At 52.3% G+C, this 12,797-nt stretch overlaps 4 protein-coding genes across 4 annotated transcripts; all 4 read right to left on the reverse strand.

Annotated features, from left to right (window-relative positions):
• Window positions 1-1,062: 1,062 nt before the first annotated feature.
• On the reverse strand, window positions 1,063-2,586 carry J4E79_006490 (uncharacterized protein; the record flags this gene model as incomplete). The annotated part of the gene is made up of 2 exons (XM_049355360.1): window positions 1,063-1,808; window positions 1,857-2,586. 2 exons carry the CDS (start codon window positions 2,584-2,586, stop codon window positions 1,063-1,065), a joined length of 1,476 nt encoding a protein of 491 aa, XP_049210033.1.
• A 930-nt stretch (window positions 2,587-3,516) lies between these two features.
• J4E79_006491 (uncharacterized protein) lies at window positions 3,517-5,184 on the reverse strand (the record flags this gene model as incomplete). The annotated part of the gene is made up of 1 exon (XM_049355361.1): window positions 3,517-5,184. One exon carries the CDS (start codon window positions 5,182-5,184, stop codon window positions 3,517-3,519), a length of 1,668 nt encoding a protein of 555 aa, XP_049210034.1.
• Window positions 5,185-6,692: 1,508 nt separating this feature from the next.
• Window positions 6,693-7,424, reverse strand: J4E79_006492 (uncharacterized protein; the record flags this gene model as incomplete). Its single annotated transcript, XM_049355362.1, has 1 exon — window positions 6,693-7,424. One exon carries the CDS (start codon window positions 7,422-7,424, stop codon window positions 6,693-6,695), a length of 732 nt encoding a protein of 243 aa, XP_049210035.1.
• A 679-nt stretch (window positions 7,425-8,103) lies between these two features.
• On the reverse strand, window positions 8,104-11,267 carry J4E79_006493 (uncharacterized protein; the record flags this gene model as incomplete). Its single annotated transcript, XM_049355363.1, has 2 exons — window positions 8,104-8,888; window positions 8,936-11,267. The coding sequence occupies 2 exons, from the start codon at window positions 11,265-11,267 to the stop codon at window positions 8,104-8,106; spliced, it is 3,117 nt and encodes a 1,038-aa protein (XP_049210036.1).
• Window positions 11,268-12,797: the final 1,530 nt, after the last annotated feature.

The following is a 12,797-nucleotide window of genomic DNA, read 5'->3' on the forward strand; positions in this document are numbered from 1 at the left end:
GGCTTCGGAGGTTTGCCGGGACCAGGGATTGATTAGCGGGGTGGAGACGGGTCCTAGATGTGATATTAGTGGTAGCACGGAGGCTACTGTAGAGTTGGTCGAAGGGTGGGCGATGCGATATCTCTTGGAGGTTCTTCCACTTGAGCGATGGATGCTGGCAACGTTTCGCCATTTCGGTAACGGCAGATTGTGAACAGCACGACGATGCTAAACCGCAACCATACAACAGCGCTCCGACGATATTCCAGGATGGTCGTTCGTCACTAATGCCATGTCTTCCCATCCTCGCATGCGGAGATGGTATTGCGCAAAACGTCTGGGGAAGAATTGTCGGAACGCATCGAAGTCGATCAAGCCCCTGGATTCGTCAAGGCCGGTCTTGAAGTCGCTTCGAGATAGCGTAAGAGCTGCGCGATAATTTCGGTTGTGGTCTGCAGGGAGACGACGAGGTGGTGCTGTGGTGTGGGTTACTGCGCCGCGACATAGTCGCGGAGACTACGCTGGTGAGCCATGAGAGTCCGGATCATCAACTTCATCTTTGGGGTTCTTGCGACGCGATCAGTTCACGTCAGCGTGGAGACGACGCAGCGCTGCCGTCGCGTGCGTTACTGCGTCGCGAACTGAGCGCGGAGACTACATCGCTTTGTAACCAGGTCGCGGCGCATCGCCAAAGTCTGCTCTGTAGCATGACGCGACGGCATGCTATGAATAGTAGGGCGCTGAATGGGTAGCGAGCGAGAAGTACTCAGGAAGGTGTATAGTAGGAATGCGCAGCGTCGGCAGCTGAGGTCGCGATAGAGCGGGTGTGGGAGGGAGACGGGGTGTAGCGAAAGAGTTTGCAAGACGGGGGACGTTGAGATAAGCAAGTTGAAAAGATGGCACGGACGCGGTGAAAGTGAAAGTGAAAAGTGAGTGCCGCATTGGGATGGAAGCGTCTAGCAGCAACAAACCACCACACCACTCTCTCGACACAACAACAACATTTCAGACCAACATATCGTACTCAAACATCATTCATTAGAACCTCACATCCCCTCCATCCATCCCCCAACCCTCCATCCTCTACTCAACCCTCACCCTCTCCCACCTCAACCCCTCCTCAATACTCCCCCTCGTAACCCCCCAATTATCCGCAAACCAATTATCCCTCGGCTTCCAGGGCCCGGCATCCGCACAATTCGGCATCTTCTTCATCGCCACATTGACATACGTGCTATTCAACGGACTAGCACTAACCGTCTTTTGCCTACTCTTCTCATCAATCACAGGCGTCACACTAGTATACCCCTGTTCCTGCTGGTGCTTGATCAAGCGGACGAAAAGGCGGGACGCGGCGTCCGAACCGAGTGTCCAGGACGCGTTCCAGTAGCCGATGATGTTGCCGAGGTTGGGGAGGGAGGTGAGCATGGCGTTGCGCCACATGTATTGCTCCGAGACTTCGATTTTCTTGCCGTCGACGCGCACGTCGATGCCGCCGAGGAAACGCATGTTGAGACCCGTAGCAGTGACGATAATGTCGGCGTCGAGTTTGGTGCCGCTGCTGAGTTCGATGCCGTCGGCGACGACGCTCTTAATGGTGTCGGTGACGACGTGCGCTTTCCCTGAGCTGAAGGCTTTGAAGTAGTCGCCGTCGGGGCAGAGGCACATGCGTTGTTGCCAGGGGTTGTAGCCGGGTTTGAAGTGGGGGTCGACGGGGAAGTCGGGCGGGAGTTGTTGGGCGGCTTTCTTGACGAGGAAGTTGGAGGCGAGGGTGGGGAACCAGATGCAGAATTTGTAGAGGAGGATGGAGACGAGGGTGAACATGAAGCCTGGGTTGTTAGTATAGATCGATGTGTAAGGAAGAAGGGAAAACTCACGTTTGTAGCGGAGGGTGAACCACTCAGGCGCCCACTTCTCGAACCACACCTGGTCCTTCTGTGGCAGACTCATGATGTACGTCGGACTTCTCTGCAGCTGCGTCACACTGCCCACACCATTATCCACCATCGCAGGCATCATGGTGATAGTAGTCGCGCCACTACCCACGATAATCATCTTCTTGCCCTTGTAATCCAAATCCTCAGGCCAGAACTGCGGATGAACAAGCTTGCCCTTGAAGTTGTCGATACCGGGGATATTCGCCTTCAGCGGGGTGTCGTAGTTGTAGTAACCCGTACCAGTGATCAGCCACTTAGTCCAGTATACCACCGTCCGTGGCTCTCTCCCAACATCATTCCCAACCTCCACTTCAAGTCTCCACCGCTGTTCCTCGCTCCTCCAATCCGCCTTCATAACCTTGTGTCTATACCGAATCTTCTTATCCAAATCGAACTTGTGCGCCGTCTCCTGCAGGTAGCTCATGATGCTCTCGCCGCTCGCAATTGGGTTCTTCGCCCTCCATGGGTAGAACTGGAAGCCGAGCGTGTGTAGATCGGAATCTGACCGTACGCCCGGGTACTTGAATTGCGACCATGTTCCTCCGAGTTCGTGGCGGGCTTCGAGGACGGCGAATTTGGCGTCTGGCAGCGACTCTTGGATGCGGTAGGCCGAGTTGATGCCGCTGAGGCCGCTGCCGATTACTAACACGTCGAAGTACGAGTCGATCATGGCGGGCCGTTGTGTTGACGGACTGCGGTGCTTACGGTGGAGAAAGGGTGCCGGCGCAGGTACGCGACGTGGGGAGGTGGAGAGGTGGCAGGTAAAGTGTACACTCTCTTAATCGGCTTCGTGACTCGGATATATGTGAATCGCCCGACAAATACAAAAGCTATGACAGCAAGTCAGTGGTGGGCAATGGCCAGGGGAGCCGGTGCATGTCGACCTTTGTACCTAACCACCTCAGACCTCAACCTCCGAGGTGGCTCCACCCCCATCGTGCGACGCCACACGTTGCGCACGCTACCCCACCACTAGACAATTCGTCCATCTCCTAGTCCATCACGGCCGCCTTTCACCGCCGTGCGATTGGGGGTGTCGTTCGCAACCTTAGTGTTGTTGAAGCGGTAAATACGTCACCGAGTTTTTTGCCGAGGCAGATCCTTAGTTGCTTTTTCTTCCGCACGCCGCTCACCTTGCCACAAAAGGAAACATGACTTGTGTGCGACAGCCATGACTCGCTCTGTTGACTCCTTTTGGACCACTACGCGCGAGACAGGTTACGCCTGGTGAGATGCTTGGAGTGTTGATTTGAGAGGCCGAGTCACATGTACCCCGCAGATCATGATCACCAGCTAAGTTATTCTGCCTTATCGGAAACTTTCGTAGGGCTGGACGGCGCTACAAGTACCCAATTTTCGGGAACTTAAGACGTCCGAAGCCAGATACCTCGGTATGTTCGAGCGAACGATGTCTGAACACCTCGATATTCACGAGACAAGGCGCGATGTCAAATAACCGAGTGTGCAAAGCACCGAGGCAGGCAGATAAATAGCTAGTGAGGATTCCGAAAGGTTGGTAGACGGAGCAGACGGACGAGTCTAATACAAAGACACATTAAGCGAATGCGAAGAGCTTCCCTGATCCCACACATCTCACTATCTACTCCCTTCCAATGATAACCATCTCCCCCTCCGCCCCGCTATCACTAGTTACATACATCCTACCATAGCCATCCTGCGCAATACTCACAGGCCTGAAACATTGCGTAGTTGAGCAAGAATCCACATCCGGATTCCAGAAGATATCAGCCCAACTCTGCGTACTATTCACAGCTGCTTTCGGTCCGAAGCCGTTGGCGCCTGTGGTGAACGGCACTTCGATGATCTTGTATCCAATCGAAGGGTTGCGGTTCCAAGATCCATGGAGGGTAATGTACATGCTAGTGAAGTTCTTGTTGAAGCTCGCATCAAGGGGTGCGGAGTGTGCTGGGAGAGCAAGACGCGGTGGTATACTGCGGGTGTTACAGGTGTCGTCTGTGAAGGTCGCATTAGGCTCCAAAACGAACTGGTCGCCTATCGTGAATGGCTTGTCTGCAATCGAATCCGGGTTGAACACGGTATAGCAGGTGGGGTACCCATACCAGTCTGTGTTCTCTTTGGACGCATCTCCAAGGTAGTTGATCTCGTCAGCTGGGTTATCGGTATGGATATCCACGGAAATTCCGTCAATAGTGCGATGCAGCTCATCCGAAGAATTCTCGACACCCCAAAGCATGCCGTCAGCGTCGAATGCTAAACCGACTTCGTTCCGGAGCCCGTAACCCATGTGGTATCCATCGGCTGGGTAGTCGTAGCCATCTGTAGGGACGGAGGTTGTGTCAAATACTTTGATGCAAGACCTGCCAGTTGCGATATCCGCAGCACCGTAATCGAAGTTGTCATTCGACCCGTGCGCGACGAGAAGGAGGTTTGGATACTTTGGTGGGATCGCTAGCGTCCTGGTGACATGACCTCTACTGTCCATGCCTGTCAAGACTGTTGTTACGTTCTCAGATACGCTCATGGTGGTTGCATCATATGACCATGAGAATACCGAAGTCGCAGAGCTAGCGAACAGCGTCCTCCCATCATGACTGAGCACAATGCCATGATTGAGATTTCGTTGAGCGATGACGGTTTTGGTCGAGGTGAGGCAACCGTTTGGTGCAACTTTGTGAGCTGTAATACCCATACCGTTCTGTACGACAAGAAGGTTTCCAGCGTTATCGAATATAAGACCTCTTGGCTGGGTCAGTCCTCCTGCGACTTTCGTCGCCCTCCATCCTTTCGCTGTGTTGGCAGGAAATGCAAGTTCTGCAACATCAGGACACGACACAGGTATTCCTTTCTGGGTCGGTTGCGGTAGTCCCGAAGTGACCGTACTCAAGCTCATCGTAGTCGATATTGTGCTCATAGCCGAGCTCGGTACTGGGGTGCTGCTTGATGCTGGTGGAGCGTCATTGACGAGATTCGCAGCAACTAACGCGTCGAAGTCCGTATTCTGACCTTGTGTGAGATCAATTCGGTAATTTCCAAACGAATTGTGCACGTTGAAGGTAGACCTGTTGTTCGCCGTTTCAGCAGGTGGTCTACTTGACAAGCCATAGGCGAACTTTTGCGCAGATGCATTCGCGTCGATGGAAACCAGATTACCGTCCACGTCATGCCATTGGGAGCAGCCCTTACACCGCACAGTCAGAGTCCAATGAGTAGCGTTGTATCCGGTCCCTTTGATGTATGAGTATTCGGCATCGGCATAGGGCTGTGGTAAGCTCAGTCCGAAAGCCATTCTGGACGAGTAGATGGAGGTGTTCGATGCACTGTTCATCCATCCGACTGTCAGTGGGACATAGGGCATCGTCCCGCCCCAGCTGAACCCAACCCAACCATTCTTGATAGGCGACACAGTTTGCAAGACGGTATCGAACGGCGCAGCTTTCGACCGGGGTAGAGCGACGCCAAAGGTAATGCCATTCGTACCGGTCCACCCAGAATAGCAAATCGAGGTTTCCAAATCGCAGTACCGCTTAGTCGTTTGGCCGCATGCTGCAATAGCGTCAACCAAGTGAAGTGAAGTTCGTGTATGTATGGGAGTAAGTACTCGTATGGCTGACAGCAACAAGCGTCAATAACAGCCTGCCTATCTTCATCGTCGGCGAAACACGTAGACTCTACCAGACGATGACGTTATACCGAAGCGGAGAGCTCAATCCTGTTGAAAACGCGGCTTGTACCAGAAATAAGATGCGCTCGTTTTTGTACCAGCATCTCGAAGACTGTACGGATAGCCGCGAGGCGCTTATACATATGCGCCATGTCACCCTTCGTCCGATGCTGGGAGACGCAATACGCATCATACGATGGTCGTCGGCTGGGTGCTGTCTCATCATCCGCTCATGCGAAGCTCCTAGAAGGCATTATGATGTCCGACAGTACGAACGGCGGTGCTTTCTGTTGAGAGTTGGATCCGCTTCCACGTTGGTAGTATATTGCTGTTGCATCCCGCTTGCGGCAAAATGCTCCGCACAGATCATCGCTGTCAGATCTCCATAATGGTTAACCATGGTGTGTGTTCCACGCAAGCTTGGAAAAAGGCAGATGCGTAGTTGCCCGAGCCCCCGTTCCAGTTTTTTAGCCTCAATTCAACCCAGGATTGATCAGGCGTAACCAATCCCTCCCTTACGGTACGGGACGTACGAACAACAACCACAAATGGGGCTGAAGTAGTCTGGCACGATTAATTGCACGTTGGGGCGTTGAGACTCTTGGTGTTGACGCAGATTGAACGGGGATTGTCAGGGCCCGGTAGATGAAACGACGCATTTAGCCTTTGACGGCCAGCAGCAGATATATAGATAGACTTGACCGATATACAGGTACACTTGTATACACATATATCAAAGATTATAGATGGCCTGATACGCGCATTTTCTCGGTCCGGGCTCCGCAGAGACAGGTAGGGTGCTGAAGATAGCTCGCGACCGAACATCGTGCGTTCGGTAGACGTACTTTGTTTGTCGCAACGGTTTTGTCAACTTGAGCGACCGATCTGCGATACCTGTGAAAGATGAAGTAACGAGGGATGTTTTGGCATGCGATGAGGCGAAAGGAAGGTGGAGTGAGATGAAGCGAAAGGAAGTTGCGATGGGATGACGCACGGATCCATGACGAAATGAGGCACGCCCACGCGAAACTGCGGAAGGGACGAACCATCCAACACAAAAATAGCCAAAAGACATGACCAGTAAGTCAGCCTAGATTGATATCAATAATCATCAGTCGGAAGAACCGACAATTCTAAATCTTCGCCTTCGCAGGCGCAGTAACCCTCTTCCCATGCACATAACAAATCCCCCTAATCTTCTCCGCCGCCTCCCCCCAAAGTTCATTCCTCAACACACTATACACCCCCATCCTAGCCCTCCCCTGCACATCCCTCGCCTTCTTCAGCGCAACCTCAAGCATGACCCTCGGCTCCGCAATCTCATCCACAATACCATCCTCATATGCCTCCTTGCCCGTCCAGCGATGCGCCTCAAGCAGCATCTTCCTTGCAATCTGCGGCCGCAGTTTAAGCCGCGGCAGAAAGCCGATGCCAGGGAAATGCAGACCGAGATTCACGGGCGGCATAGAGAAGAAGCCGCGCGACGAGTTCATGATGCGGTAGTCGTGTGCGAGGGCGAAGGGGCAGGCGCCGCCGAATGTATGGCCTGTTAGCAACGCGATAGTAGGGAACGGGTAGTCGAGCAAGGTGGCTAGCAGCGGGAAGAAACCATCGCTGTTTGCGAAAGGGTTTGTGTCGCTCTCGTCTAGCTCGAGACCTGTGCACCAGAACTTCTCGTCGTTTCCGCGCGTTATCACGCAGCCTTCTGTGTCGGCGCCTAGTTCGCGCTCGATGTCGCGGAGTGCGCGTATGATTTCTTGCGCGAAGGCGACGTTTATGCGGTTTTCGGGGGCTTTGGCGAGGGTGATGACGAAGACGCGGTCGTGGCGGGAGACGCGTAGGTTTGTGTATTCGCCCAAGGCCATTGTGTGGGCGGCTTGGGGGTTGCGATTACGACGTCGGTGACGATGCGAGGCTACCTGGGTCGAAGTATATTGTTTAGTAGAGTCTATAGCTTTAGCTCTCGTGATTTCATGAAGCTACGCATCGCTTTGCGTGCTCAAGCTGCCAAACTCCATGGTGTTGAAGCCTCGGCAGCCAGATGCGGGGAAAGACCCTGGCCGCAATCGCGCGTTGCAGTGTGTGCTGTCCGTGTCGTTTGCTGACTCGACAGACGGATAGAAACTACTCTCCTCGAATGATATTCGGCCAAAGCAACAGGCGTCGTGGTGGGTGTAGACAACATGTGGGACGGAGACGTAAGGGGTCGAGGCCTGCAGCGCGTAGCAGGTGTGGAGCCCGCCTTGGCCAATTTTTACATTCTCCCGTCTTTCCACCCATCGCTACATCATCAGGGCCATGACTTTCTCGTTCCCACGCTTCAGGTCCGAGACGCCTTTGCGGTTCTCATCACGATTTTCACATGCGAACCGTAACGTATAGGGTAATGACAGGTCGTACGACGGCAGATGCTGTCATGTATTTTGAAAGCTAAGCTAGCCGAAAGATAAGAAGCGACAAATGGAAAGTAGGAGAAGATATCGGCCTCTAAGAAAGGTACAAATCGAGCCGTCTGCTAAGCAAGGATCGGCCGACGTTATTCTTCTATCCGTATTGCTGGTTTGGATACTGTCCTTGCTGCCACTCTGCTCCTCCCATCGATGATCTTGAACCAGCTTCGTACTGACGACTATATCCTACATCGGATGGTGGTTGCTCATATGATACTGGCGTAGCAGGCTTGGGCATGTGTCCTGGGGGTCCCATAGGGTTTGTACGTTCGTACTGAGCGGTTGGTGCAGTATAGTAGCCGGGACGTTGCGACGGTGCATACGACGAGTGTCCATATGGGCTAATCGGCATAGCTACGTTGGTACGTTGCTCGAAAGCGTCATATCGCTCACCGCGATCCAAGGCAAGATAACTGTCATCCCCGTTCAAGGTGGCGGTCCTGAAGCTATCATATAGCTTGGTTGTCTGGGCGACAGTTTCGAAATGCATCTTTCTGAGCTGTTTCTGCATACCAGGGTTATCGTCGCCATCGAGGTGCGCTAGTGAAGCAGCGATCAGGAACGCATTCCGAATCTGCCTGCCATTCCACCGACCTACGCCAGATTTGACTGTTTCATCGAAATGGGTCAGCGCAAATTCGTTGATTTCACTCTCAAGAATGAATAGGCGATCGACTGGATCCTCGCGTTGAAGTTCGATGTTCTTGAGTCGGATGATGTTGTGCTTGAAGATCTGTGTTGTTTGTCGTTTGTCGAGCTGATTGTATCGCAGATGGAGGTGAACTCGAGACTTGATTGCCTCATCAAGAACTCCAACTCGATTGGTCGTGAGGAACAACACACCGTTGTAATACTCGAGCATCCGTAAAAATACTAATTCTGATGTGAGTATAGGTTCCATTGTTTGCAACGTGGCGACAGCTTACCGGATACCAAAGCATTTCTTTGAAGATCATTCCTGTCTCTTTGTGAAATGAAGACCTCGGCTTCATCGAGTAACAGAACGCAATCCCAAAGATGGGCCAAGCGAAAGAATTCTTTCAATGACTTCTCCACACCTTCTGGTGTAAAGCCGAGGTCACCGCATGTGATGGGGAACAGCGGCTTCTCGTACTTCTGGGCAACGGCCTCCGCTGTGGCGGTCTTTCCAACACCTGGTTCACCATGAAGGAGGATTACAATGCCTCGGCCTTTTCCCCTAATGAGGTCTTGCGAGAGAACTTCGGTCCCTTCTAATTCAGCCTTCTTCTTCCGGAAGTGCGATTTCAGAAGTGATTCGATGAGTCGTTTGTTCTTGTCCTCAATTTGAAGGTCCGTGAACGCTTCGCCCTCCTTGCCTTGCTGCTTCACAGGCTTAAGATAGCGGGAGTCGATATGCACAAACTTGCGATCCCACACAGCATACGCAAACATGCGTCGTGGTAAAAGAACCAGATCTTCTCCACTAGGAGGACCTGGGTAATGCTTCTTCGCCAGAAAGGCATCGCGCTTGAGATAAGCATTGAACTCCCTGAACTCCAACAAAACGTCATCCAATATATTGTCAGGTGTTTCTCGCATAAGCTCTTTGCGGTCAGGACCCTTCCATGTCATGATCGAAGTCTGATCGGCGGCCTGTACTAGAAAGTACAACTCTTCCGTTCGTGTTTGCAGCTCAGGTTTCCACTTTGGGTATACGTTGAAAGCTTCGGTGAAGTCCACCAACACGTCGCTCTCGATATGCTCTGGACTCTTGATTCTCTCTCCTTTGGCATCTTCAAGATCATCCCCGGCAGGGCTTTTGATGACCGACCATCCGTTATAGAAGCCGTACCGTTTAGCGATGTGTTCCACGAATCTGGCCCCGTCACTCTTGGCGTGTTTCAGCTTCGTTTCCAAATCATCGACGAATCGAAGAGGGTAACAGGGTAGCTCAGTAATCGCCTTCTTGTCCTTGAATGGATCAAAGGTCACTGGAGTCATAACACAACCATATTTCTCGCCGTCGTAGTCCAAGTAGTACGACTGCAATGAAGTGAACTTGCTTTCCTTGCAAATGGAGCAATTGCAACCGGTCTCCCAATCTTTGTTGTAGCCGACGTCAACCGAGAATACTCTGCGGATTTCCTGTGTGGTTGAGTTGGCGTTGGGCCCTTGTTGACCAGACTTTGGGACGTATACAAGATCGCCAGGCTCGAAGAGATAGGGTAGCTCATCGTAGCGTACTCGAGTGGGTACTCCCGGCGTGGGTGGATCAAAGAATTGTTGGCGCAGAGGTAGCAAGTGCTCTTCCACAAAGTCGACATAGCATTGAACTTCTTCAAGCGTTTCTTTATTCAAATCCAATCCTTCCAGATTGTCTGAATCTTTGTCTTTGTCATTGTTTGCGTCTTCATCGTCGACAACGGAACCAGGCGCCGTGACTATCGGTTTGGTCTCATCCAGCGAAGTATTTTTCGTGTCTGGTGGTACTGCCAAACCTGCAATCTTCGCCTCGATGACCTGAAGCTCCTTCTTCATCTTCTCATGGAAGTGAAGGAGGTGTCGAAAAGGTTGCATAAACGTGTGTGGCTTCCCTTCCCAGGTTTTGTCGGCATCACTGAGCTTCCCAAGGATCTTCATCACGGCTCTTGAATTGATCCGGACCTGACGAATCCAGCTGCCTCTGCGCACCTCACTATGGGCCAGGCCGTGCTTTGTGATCGTCATCTGATCCGCACGGGGTGGCGGAGGATCAGGTTTACGTCCAGGAATCTGCAGCCTCCTAGCATCCTCATCCTCCATTTGACGTGGAAGTGTATTACCAGTGATCAGTATCTCCAAAGCGAAAACGTCTTTACCACCGTCATGTCTGTTCTTGAACTGTTCCCAATCGCAATTCCGCACTTGAGGAATTATCTTCGCCGGGCATTCCACATCATTCGGCTCTTTTTTAGTGGGTGCGTTGCCGTCACCTCTAGCGGCTGGGTCTTTGCCTTCCGAAATCTCCACATTAGATCCATCGGGCTTCGCTGTGGGTACCTCTGTTGTCCTGGAAGTGACTAGCTCCTTGATTGAGCTTGTGAGATCCCCGATACTCCGGTTGATTTGATCGAGCGACACGTGTTCAGGTTCCAATTGTGCAATGATGGCATCACCCTCCCTGGAATCCTTTGTCGAAACCTCTTCTTGCGTCGATTTATCACATTTGGCAGGGTCGGATACTTGACGTACGGTGTCTAAAGCTGGCTGTTTGAGTACCGGCTCTGCGTTCACAGCCATAGGAGACGCGGAATCCATCATGTCGTTTGGCCCAAAAGGAGTGAAGGGCGATAACTCGCAACGCGGGTATATTGAACTGGCCGTGGAGGGTAATTGAAGTGTGCAGTAGTGATCCATTACAAGACCCGACGGCCAGTTTGAAAGCGAAATGAGATGTAAGACGGCAACATCTGGCCTGGCAAGTCGAGATGCTCGACTGTAGTACTAAAGGCTAAAGGCGGTCGCTTACAGCAAAAGGCGCCATGCTTGCAGATTATATATTGACTGCATGTGGGGGCACATGCTTCGTGCCCATAGCAGTCATTATCGATATGCGATAGGAACTGCCTGAGGGCCACATCGTCCCGATGACTGTCCCGTAAGTTCCGGTCAAAGTGCAGGCTGGTAAGAGCCAAGTATAGACCTCGAGAATCTGTGGCTAATCCAATAAATCAGACGCTGCATGGAGGCGCTGCGCACCCAGAACGAGTTGCGATGTGTATCGGAGGTAGTATGAGGGAAATCGGTGATTGGTTGTGGTATATACCCGTAGGCCGGGTACTGTAGTTGCTGCCGTGTGTTAGGCTAAGCGAATGTAATAGCTGCGTTGTTTCTTCGAGGGGCTTTTCTTACATACCTTCGGGAATGAACCGGTAATACCGACCAGTTGATGAGCTGTGCGATGAATGAAGCCCTTGACGTTTGCCTTGTCGAGGATCTTGGCCCCCAGCTGGCTTTTCTTGCATTGAGCCTTATCGGTGTCAGCCTTGGGCAAGCACACCTCTGTCAGAGCCTTCCAGATCCGGCGCTTACACAACCCAACAGCTAGAGACCGACCCGATAACAGCATATCTCTCATTGGCTCTGCTGCAGACTGACGGCACCCATCTCGCGCGGTAAGATCTGTCTCACCAGTTCGCCTTAAGCCTTCGGCTTGAAACTCCCGATCCGGCGCTGACATGGCGAATGCTATGTCCGCACTACTATCTGCATTTCACCCAAGTCTGACAAGCGATGTTGGAGTAGCTGCACGAAGGCTGCTTTGGTGGGGCGCATTGCAGTGGGGCTGAGCAAGTCGCTGTGCTACCCTCTGCAGGTGTGCGATGTCCAGCTAGGAGCGGACTAAACACCGAATTTCGACAACTCTGAGATCTACGCCCTTACACCGCAATAACCAGACTCGACAATGAAAAAGTTTTCCAGTATGTTGTTGCCTCCAAAGGGCGTCAAGGAAGTAATGGATGACGAGGACGAAATCAAGGCGTTCGAAGCGTTCAAGACAACCACCGGTGGCGCTTTGCATCCTGCATTTTCTGTGCCCACCCAATACAACCGTCAACGTGGAGAGTGGAGAACTCTACCGAGCAAGTGAGTTTCCAAACGCCGCACCTTAACGCTCAAACAACGAGAAACTCATACTCGGAAAGCGAGCTTGAAGCTGTTCTTAAGAAGGCCAGTGCAGTGTTCCCTGGATGCAAAACCGAGAGTTGTACATGGAATGATGTGTTCGAGCGGATCGACGCGGTGAAAGAGGCGTACGACGCCAAAGCCCCAAAAGGGTCCTTCCGA

The sequence above is a fragment of the Alternaria viburni genome (genome assembly GCF_023758015.1).
Source record: "Alternaria viburni strain BMP 2772 chromosome Unknown scaffold_13, whole genome shotgun sequence".
Classification (NCBI taxonomy): domain Eukaryota; kingdom Fungi; phylum Ascomycota; class Dothideomycetes; order Pleosporales; family Pleosporaceae; genus Alternaria; species Alternaria viburni.